Here is a 10,112-nt window from a genome sequence, read left to right as displayed (position 1 = left end):
TTTTTTTTTCTTTTTTTTTTGCTTTTTTTTTTTTTTTTTTTTTTTTTTTTTTGCTTTTTCGAGACAGGGTTTCTCTGTGTAGCCCTGGATGTCCTGGAACTCACTCTGTAGACCAGGCTGGCTGGCCTTGAACTCAGAAATCTGCCTGCCTCTGCCTCCCAAGTGCTGGGATTAAAGGCGTGCGCCACCACTGCCCGGCTTAATTTGATGATCTTGCCTTGGCATGTCTTCATTTAAAAATGAATAAGGAAATGTATTCATTCATTTATTCAAAACTAGGTTTGTCTCTCTACACCAGCCTTTATCCAACGCCTAAAACAGAGACTGGAGAGATTCCACAGTGGGAAGAACAGAGACCGCAGGCGCATGCATACGGACAGCTATTTGAGAGAGACCCGAGGAAAGGATATAGTCAGAGCGGTTTACCTAGTTTCTTGACAAAGATGGCAGTGATAATGGGCTCTTCTTTCAAGTCCAAGGAAGGTGTTCATTACTTTTGACAACATGATGAAAAACAAGGACCCATAGTGTAAACGTTCACATAGACATTTGGAGGTCGCTGACTCCCTCTGGTCCTCCTCTTCATCTTGCAGACAAAACTTTACCATCCAGGCAAAGTCTCAAATAGTCGTTTGCACACAATCATAAATTAACCACCCTTTATAGCGTTCTTGCTCTCTGTAAGACTTGCAGGTTAAGTGCTTTAACTTTGGGAGATCTTTTGATCAGAGCGCCACAGGGGTATTTAATATCTTCCTTTTAGAGACTTGCGGACTTGCCCAAAGTGAGATAGCTAGTAATTAGCAAATGCTTGGTTAAAAGTCTGTAAAGTGTGTGCTCTGGCTGAAAAACAGAAGAGGCCGGGAAGCAGAAGGGCCCGGGCTACCTTATGTACAGGACGCCATAAAGATTTTAAACCAGGTCTAATTACCCTAGGATAAAGGCATCGTGGCCCTTGTTTTCTCTTATGGAAGTGGGGACGCCTCCTCTGTCACTCGCTTTTGCTCCCACCAGGGACCCTACACCTAACTTCTCACGTGACGTTCCTACCGGGGCTAGAAAACGCACCCGCCTACGGAAGCCGCACTACACATCCGCCGCTCAACGCGGCGCCATCCACACAGGTTCCCCGCGTCCGCTTCCGTACAACATGGCGGCGCGCTCGCTGACGCGCCGCCTTCCCTGACGTACTTCCTGTCCGGCGCCGTCACACTTGACCCCTGAACTCACCCGCCCCTTCCTTTTCCTCTTCCGGGGACGGTGCTCAGAGGTATGGTGGCCTTCTTCTGCTCTGTGTTTTTTTACCGTTTACGATCCGTAGCCATCCGAGGCGTCAGGCGGGCGGGACGCCCTTGGGGTCGGGACTGTCGCTGGGGTCGGTGGTGAGGGACGAGGAGAGGTGCGTACCGGCCGAGGCCTCGGCTCGTAGACTCGGGAAGCCCGAGATCAAACCCGGCTTCCGAAGCGGTGAGTGGCCGGAGCTGCGCGCACCCTGGCCGTCGGCTACGGCGAGCGAGAGACCGAGTCGTGGTCGTGAAGCGCAGAGCGAGCGGAGCGCGGCCTCCGGCTGCTCCCCTGGTGCTGTCTGCCATGGTGGCTAGTCAGCGAGCGGGACGCGGCGGCGGCGGCTGGCTTGGTTAGGAAGATACGAATCAAGCAGTGGCGGCTCAGGGTCCTTAGCACTGGTCCGGGTCGCGCTTGGCGTTTGGGCTCCTTTTACGTAAAGTGGGTGTTGGGAAGGTGTGGAAGACAGGTCACCTGTAGCGCTTATTAATCAACTCCAGCCATTCGTCCCAGGGCTTGAGATTTAAACGAAGTCGCCTGTGTGTGAAGCTCTCGGGTAGAATGTTTGTCTGGCACGTTGACGGTCTGGAGTCCAAAATGCAGCATCGCTGCTGCGGGCTGGAGAGTCCTTTAGTAGCTGGTCTGCTAAGGAACGAACGAAGTTGGATTTGAAACAGCACGAAACCCGGCCCTAGTAGTAAACAAGACTTCTCCAGGACGCTGTTTTGGGACAAGACCTAGATTGTCATGACGCCTTACCAGCTGCCGCCACTGGGGTAGTTCGGTGTCTTCATCCTACTGGTAGCTGTATAAATTAGGGGGGAATACTGTCTTAGAGCCCAGGAGCTCTTCATCTCTAGTTTAAATGTGGGATTCTTTAGAACCGGGCCTTTGTAAGAGCACGGTGTGAATGAGTGTGTATATGAATGTAAGATATTTTATGTGGTGACGCTTTGGCCTTTATTATGGTGAAAGGTGATTGTGTTCTCTCTAAATTGTAGGCACTCAGGATGGTCCAGCGTTTGACATACCGCCGTAGGCTTTCCTACAACACAGCCTCTAACAAAACTAGGCTGTAAGTATCTGCAAGTTTGAAATAACTTTCAAATCGCTTTCTCTAGTATGCTGAGCTACTTACAATCTCCCTTCCTAGGTCTCGAACCCCTGGCAACAGGATTGTTTACCTCTACACCAAGAAGGTTGGGAAAGCACCTAAATCTGCATGTGGCGTGTGCCCAGGCAGACTTCGAGGGGTGAGTGTCCTTTTGATAGAGTTTTAATCCCTCAGTAGGCGGACTTGATATCTCTAGTCCGAAGTAGCCAATGTGAGAAATGACCAAAATGGCTTCCCAGTAAAAGCAGACTTCCCTTTGTAACCCAGTTCCCAGTTACTAGGAAATAAATGTCTTTCTCCTTGAGCATCTTAAGGTAATCACGGTCTTTGTTCTACAGGTTCGTGCTGTGCGGCCCAAAGTCCTTATGAGACTGTCTAAGACACAGAAGCACGTCAGCAGGGCCTATGGCGGCTCCATGTGTGCCAAGTGTGTCCGTGACAGGTGAGTGAGTGAGGGCCGAGGCAAGCTGGGTGTTTGTCACACGGCATGTGAGCTTGGAGTCGCCCCTTGACACCTGCTAGGTGCTCCTGTTGTGTCAGAATTTGGGGGTGTCTTTAAAGTAGCTTTGGTTTACAGAGAGCAGACAGGAAAGAGATGCTGAGTTAGTGTTTGATCGCTCGTAGGCAGCTGGGGAGGAGACGGTCTTGGAGGGTTAGGGAACAGTGTTGGTTTGGGTGGCTGATTGAGGAGGTGACAGACAAAGGTAGAAAAGATTGTGAAGGGCTTTAGTCTTGGATGGTAGAACCAGGTGACTCGAAGCAAAACTGAGGGTCCGGCTTGACAAGATGAAGGTCTGGGATATACAGATGCTTTTAGGCAGCAAGCCCTTGCCTTACTGGCCTAGAGAGGGTTTGGTGGTTTAAATCTTTTGGAATCTGGGAAGAGTGCAAGGATGGTTGTGGCTTATTTGCAGAGCACCAGATAACATTTCAGAACTTCTGGGTGGACTTTCTGGCTAGGTGGGGTTGTTTAGGGGGGAAACCAGCACTTCCAGTTTCATACTCATAGTTAGTACAGTGCAGTGCTCAGTGTCTAAGGGGAGAATTCAGAAGCCGGGCTGGACTCTGGTTTGTTTGGTAGTTTTACAGAATGCTCTGACCAAGTGGGTTTTTTGTTTTGTGTCTTGACAACAATAATCTGCCTGCCCTGTTTGTGGTAGTTGTTCACTAAAAGGAGGAAGGCCTAGTACCTTAATACAGGCACGGGGCAGATGTTCTAATGCAGGCCATCTGGACTCATAACATAGAGCAGAGAAATGTCATGCAGTTGTAGAAGCTGGGCTGGCATTTGAGGCCAAACCTGAATGATGCAAACGGAAAAGATTTCCAGGCTCTGGTGTTTGACCTTAAGGTGGTGACTTTTGAGCTACGGGGATTTGCTTGGCATATTTGATTCATCCCCTACAGAATCTAGATTTGGGCCTAACAAGATGGGGGGAGGCAGAGGCAGGCGGATTTCTGAGTTTGAGGCCAGCCTGGTCTACAAAGTGAGTTCCAGGACAGCCAGCAGCCAAGACTATACAAAGAAACCCCGTCTCGAAAAAAAAAGAGATGGTGTCCTTGTCTTTAACACTAACACACAACACACACACACGTTCCAGTTCACAGCTGGTAGCTAGGTTTTATGGAAAATAATAAAGTGAATAAAACATTTCAATAATATGTCCTGGATCCTGGTGCAAGAAATAACGTTAGTCAGAAACTATTTAAGTGATGGTCTTGTCTTGGGTGTTGTCTGTTAAGTTTCTATTACTGTGATAACTGTGACCAGAGGTGACTTGGGGTGGATGTTATTTTGCACTTGGAGGTGCTAGTCCCATCACTGAGGGAAGTCAGGGCAGGAGCTGAAGCAGAGGCCATGGGGAATGCTGCTTGCTGGCTTGTTCTCCTTGGCCTTCTCAGACTGCCTTCCTAAAGCACACATTCAAGGCCCAGTGTGGTGCTGCGCACAGGCCAATCTTGGAGGCATTTCCTGATTGATGGTCCCTCTTCCTGTATGACTCTAGCTTGTGCCTAGTTGACAGAAAACTTGGCCAGCACAGCCAGTTTATTTTATGAGTGATCATGAAGCAGTCAAGATTACTTGGATTGGAGAAGTCCTCCACAAATATTCATGTAACTTCATAAGCTTTGTGACATTTTTTGTGTATTTTTCTAGGCCCTTGATTGCTTTGCTTCATCTTACAAGGTAACGTTCCCATGTTAATAACTGGTTTGTTTTTCTTTCTAGGATCAAGCGGGCTTTCCTTATTGAGGAGCAGAAAATCGTTGTGAAAGTCTTGAAGGCACAAGCACAGAGTCAGAAAGCAAAATAGATATGCACATTTTTTAAGTAATAAAAATCAAGACTTGATCTACGCTTCCGTTATCTGTGATTTGTTTAGGACTAATTTATAATTGGGGCCTTTCTCTGAAGGAGACAGTGGCTGGAGGTCACTGGATACTAGAACCTTGGGTGGTCCCTCTGATTAGGACGGGTCCTTCTGTTCAACTCTTAGACCACTTCTTAGTATCTCCTTTGCAGTGTCAAACCAGGAACCAGCCTCAGGCTGTTTTGAATGAAATCTTTTAAACTTTTTAAATCATCTTTTGGACTTGGAGCACCTAAAACAACCCCAAATGATTCTCGGATTGTGATTTTCATGTGTTTTCTCCGGGTTAGGACATTGAAATTCGGGCTTTACTTTGGTGCTGATGCTCACTGAACAAATTTTCTGACGCTCCTTAAGGCTAAGAGAACTAACACTGGTACAAGAGCCGTATAAAACCTACTTTTATTTCCTAATGTATTTTTCTGTTGCTCCACATTTAGCCATTGCCGATATGATAGGTCTACAGAGGGGGGTTTTCATGGTAGCGGAGGGTAAAAGGCAGAAATCTACCGCATATGTGCCAGCAAGCACAAGACACTAAAGTCTTTAAGAAGTGAAGCATAGTTCTGAGTTTGTTTTTGAGACATGATATATGGCTCAGCTTGAACTTAGAAGAGCCCCTTTATAGCCTCCCCAGTACTAATACTCTAGGTGTGTGCCCTGGTGCTTGGCTAAGAAGGCAGTTTGTAGAAAGGTTAAAGGGATCCCAGAAAATGGATAATGTCACATTAGAGCATTCTCAGAGTTTGAAAGGTGGCTTAGGAAATAAAAGCATGGCCTGAGTAGAATCCTTAGCTCCTTTAAAGCCTGGCAAGACGATGTCTAGTTCCAACTGTGGATTGGGAGGGTGTGGCCTGCTGGCCAGCCAGTGTAGCCAAAATTCCACACTTAGTAACTGACCCTGTCTCCTATAATGAGAAGAGGACAATAATGGCCTGTGACCTAAGGGTTCACGCAAGAAGACTTCAGTGGGAATAAATAACCTTGGGTTCAATTCTTCCCATGACAGGTTAGTGAGATGGACTATAATATGTTTAGTGTTTTACACTTAAAATTGATTATTTGTTCACTGATGTACAACCTAGTTTTTTTAAAAGCTTGGAACCCAAGGTTTATAAACTGGAAGGGCAGGCCCCAGCTCTCAATGAGTCCAGGCCCACTATTAATGTTAGGCTTGGTAATTTGACTGAACACAGCCTTTCCCCACTTTTTATGTATTTTATTTTTAATGATATGTTGGTAGTATGTACCTGTGTGTTTAGGTATGCTCAGAAGCATAGTGTTGGGCACTGGACATCAGACTTATGTCCTCTGAAAGAGCAGTAACAACACTTAGCCTCTTGGATTCTGTCAAATTTCAGCCAAATTAAAAAAAAAAAAAAATGGGTTAGCAGAGCTTTGGGAAAGCTACTGTATTAACATGGTATACTTCACAAGCTATTCTTTTAACCTGTTCTAAGTTAAATGTATTTATACTTTTCTTCAAAATGTCTTTGTAGACAATTTGGAAAGTATGGAAAACACTTCACTCCTTAGAATATTAGTAGTGGATATTTTCCCTTCCATTTTGTTTGTAAGGCAAAAAGATAATGACAAAATTGAAAGCACAGTATATTTGTAATTTTTCATTTCCCTCATAGAACCCCTGATAGAGCTTTTTTGAAATGCCTGGTAATATCTTGGTATGACTATAATTTAAATATTTTCTTTCTTTTGGGAAGTCAAGCTAGCACCAGCTTTCTGTGACTCGAAAACCTGTGAATACTTGCGTGTGTGTTTTTCCGGCCTGAAGTACCATACTTAACGATACTGTGGTGTGAGCATAGTACCAACTCTATATCCCAAGTCACCCAAGTGGATTTTGTAACTGCTGTTTCAATTTGGCAGGGGTGGGGGTGGGAAATCAGGATTTTATTGAATCCAGTTCTGTGTGTGACAAAGTAGTCTTGACAGGTCCCCTAAAAGGCCATATGAATGTACTCAGTGGTTTTCTTTTTAAAGTCTAGGATTTCTCCTTCCATTGAATTGCTTATAAATTTCATCAGAAGGTTGAAGTGGCTCTTTTACCCATAAAAGCAGAAAAATCTCCATATGTTTAAGCAAATCAGGTTTCAGCAGCCGAGTATTAATTGCATACCATTTTTCGCCTAATGATTGGCATGGCTACCTCCAGGCGTAACTGCAGTTCCAGCGGAAGTCAGTCTTTAGGTTACGATGCTGCTTAGTTCTGAGTGTTGGTTTTTCTCTAGGTTGCATTACTTGGTGGTAGTGATCATTATTTTATAACTATTGGCATCACCGCTACCTCGTCTTGGCTTGTGAAAGCACTGCAGTGTGTGGAGAATGGCTACCCAGCCCTTTTCCCTGGAGCTGGGTGCTGAGCCCTGCCCACCCCATTATCTCATGGCCTGTTACCACTGAGTTCACAGGATCGGACTCCTTTCAAGAGCTCTATTTAGTACTCAACTTGATAAAGATGTGCGCCTAAAATTTGTAAATAGTTACTAATAACTTGATTCTAACTCAAGGTTTAATTTGGTTTCTCTGTTGCTTTGGGGGCAGGGAGATGTTTTGTCACTTTGGCTGACCTGCAGCTCGCTATGTATATATATACCAGGCTGGTCTCAATCTCACAAAAATCCTGCTCCTGGTTCCAGGTGCTATTAAAGGCATGCACTATTGTACCTGACTAATTTTGAAAAAAATCCCAAATAGACCATTTGTTGAATCCAGTTCTGTGTGTATAGATGTAGGGGGTAGTAAAAGTCTTAACCCTTTACGTAGTGAAAGCTGAGTGTGGTGGTGAGTCTTGGGTTAAAAATCAGGAACCGGAAAGTTCACCTTGTCTCTGAGCTTGCTTTCCTGGTTTGTGCTGCTGTAACAACCATATACCCGGCAGCTTAACATTACTTCTCAGGGTTGAGGCTAAGGTCAGGGTGGCAGCCGATGCAGCATCTAGCAACACTTCTTAGCTTGTTAATCTTTTTCTGCTTTATGAAGGCTCAAATCTTACGACCTAATTTTCCCCCAAAGCCCAGATCCTATGGCCATCCCTTTGGAAGCCCGTTCAACATACACACAGTGAGGGCAGATACTTCAGCCTATAATGCTTCCCGAGTTAATATTTACAATACTGAGTCAAAAATTGCTTCTGGCCTCCCAGATCCCAGCTACCCGTCATTAACAGACTTTCTTGTGTTACTGTGGTGAACTTAAAGGCTTGTACGAAGGGTTCCCCCACTCGTTTATATTCATTTTGTAACGGGCCTTAGTGCTCTCTCATTCATTCAGCTGACACTTAAAAACTGCCAAGAGGTGCTGAGGATAAATACTGGTAGCTAGCACGCACGCGCATGCACACACACACACACACAATGTAGGGAAAGCCCTGATGTGAAACCAAGGAAGGAGCCTAGTGGGAACCAGGCTTTTCTCGAAGTAGGATGTAGGCTCGAGGTAAGGATGAGTGCTGAGTCGATAACTAGTAAGCAGTGCATTCCAGACAAAGGAACCGACCTAGGCAAGTACCAGGAGTCAAGAAGCAGCTCGCATAAAGACACAGTTAATTCAACACAATGCTGTTCTCTGTGTTTACAGCCCCCAAGCCTGCGACATGGGAACATTACCAGTCAAAAGGAACATCCCTGTCACCATACAGATTTTAATAACAGGGCCACATCTGCAATGCTTTTCCCATCCTGCAGGAGATCAGTGAGAAAGAAAAGCCTTCTATGCTGCTTATTTCAGCAAGGTCGAAACTTCCTTTGCATTATGGAATATTTAAATTACAAAAAGCCCTGGGTAATTTGCACAGTGGCCTACTATGCTATTAAGGAGGGAAAGGATCAAATGTATTGACTGAAATCCCCTGACACTCATCTTGCTTCTACATTCTGTGGCCCATGCAAACAGCCTGAGGGCTCTGCTCTCTTAACTCTCTCTAGGGTTAGAAATAAGCCTACAGCTTGGTGTGCCTAAAGAACAAACGGTCTTGAAGAAAATTCAGATATTTACTGCATTTGAGTGTTAGTCATGCAGAGACTGTGGGGCACATGATGTCTGACAGACTTTCCAACTCTTCCACTGTAGAGTGAAAGTAGCTACAGACAGTGCACACACGAATGGGCGTAGCTGTATTCCAATAAATCTCGATTAACAAAAACATGTCCGATTTGGCCCACAAGTTGTCATCTGTGGACCCTATACTTTCTGATTCCATTTCTAGCACAATACCCTCTAACGGCAATCACAGGACTGATTTCAAGTAAGGCCAGACTATCGTTCATTGCCTTGTTAGAGCTCATCAACCCGAGAACGGTAAGAAGAAAATGAAAGGACTTCTTGTCTTCATCCCACTTAATTTTGCAGTGATCGGTTACAGGGTACCACATCACTAAAGCTGGAGTACAGTGTAGCAAACAGTACTTGCTGGCACACCTCTTCCTTACAATGTTTTTGAAAAGTATATAGACCCTGTCAAATGTTTAGATTGCCATCTAAAACTTCCTGTTAGGATTTCAAATCGTGCAGAATGTCATTTCCAATGGAGTGGAGGTTTGAATAATTTTTAAAGTCTTATTTATTTATTTTATGTATATGAGTACACTGTAGCTGTTTTCAGACACAGAAGAGGGCATCAGATCCCATTACAGATGGTTGTAATCCACCATGTGGTTGCTGGGATTTGAACACAGGACCTTCGGAAGAGCAGTCAGTGCTCTTAAGTGCTGAGCCATCTTTCCAGCCCCTTGAATAATTTTTAAAAAGAAGGTATTTTTATTTTATGTACATTGCTGTTTTGACTGCATGCATATCTGTGTGAGGGGCGTCAGAGTTCCTGGAACTGGAGTCACAGACAGTTGTGAGCCACCATGCGGGTGCTTGGAATTGAACCTGGGTCCTCTGGAAGAGCAGTCAGTGCTCTTAACTGCTGAGCCATCTCTCCAGCGCTGTTTGAGTAATTTTAGAGTGAACTGTTTCACCGACCTTTCAATAGACGGAATGAAGCTACACAGTGGCAATTTTAATAGCGCCCAAAAGAGAAGCCACGGAGCTTTGTCTGCGCTGGTGTCGCACAGACAGAATAAAGAACCATTGCCTCTTAAACTGGCTTCTCTTTGCTTCAGTCTTAAGGAACTCCTCAAAATGACCAATTGCTTTGCCATTTGAGACAATAGTGAGGTATTTGGTAACAATAGCGAGGATACTAAATAGAAAATGACCGTAATCACTCTACCCCATTCTAATCTCTTCTGCGCTCCGAGAAGCCTCAGTGCGGTCCAGGACAGCCTGCTGCACCGCCGAATGCGTCTCTTCTGTGTCAGGCAGGGAAAGAACTCTAC

General features: G+C 45.2%; 1 protein-coding gene across 3 annotated transcripts; it reads left to right on the top strand.

Annotated features, from left to right (window-relative positions):
- Positions 1-1,189: 1,189 nt before the first annotated feature.
- On the top strand, positions 1,190-4,761 carry Rpl34 (ribosomal protein L34). 3 transcript variants are annotated; one of them, NM_001005859.3, is made up of 5 exons: positions 1,190-1,270; positions 2,286-2,359; positions 2,438-2,537; positions 2,737-2,840; positions 4,629-4,761. In NM_001005859.3, the coding sequence occupies exons 2-5, from the start codon at positions 2,295-2,297 to the stop codon at positions 4,711-4,713; spliced, it is 354 nt and encodes a 117-aa protein (NP_001005859.1). In that variant the 5' UTR covers positions 1,190-1,270; positions 2,286-2,294; the 3' UTR covers positions 4,714-4,761. The 3 variants fall into 3 exon arrangements, with proteins under 3 accessions (NP_001005859.1, NP_001274510.1, NP_081000.1); NM_001287581.1 differs by having other exon boundaries at positions 1,251-1,399; NM_026724.2 differs by having other exon boundaries at positions 1,251-1,467.
- Positions 4,762-10,112: the final 5,351 nt, after the last annotated feature.

The sequence above is a fragment of the Mus musculus genome, chromosome 3, assembly GCF_000001635.26.
Source record: "Mus musculus strain C57BL/6J chromosome 3, GRCm38.p6 C57BL/6J".
In the NCBI taxonomy this organism is placed as follows: Eukaryota; Metazoa; Chordata; class Mammalia; order Rodentia; family Muridae; genus Mus; species Mus musculus.
This window is presented reverse-complemented; position numbering and strand designations above follow the sequence as displayed.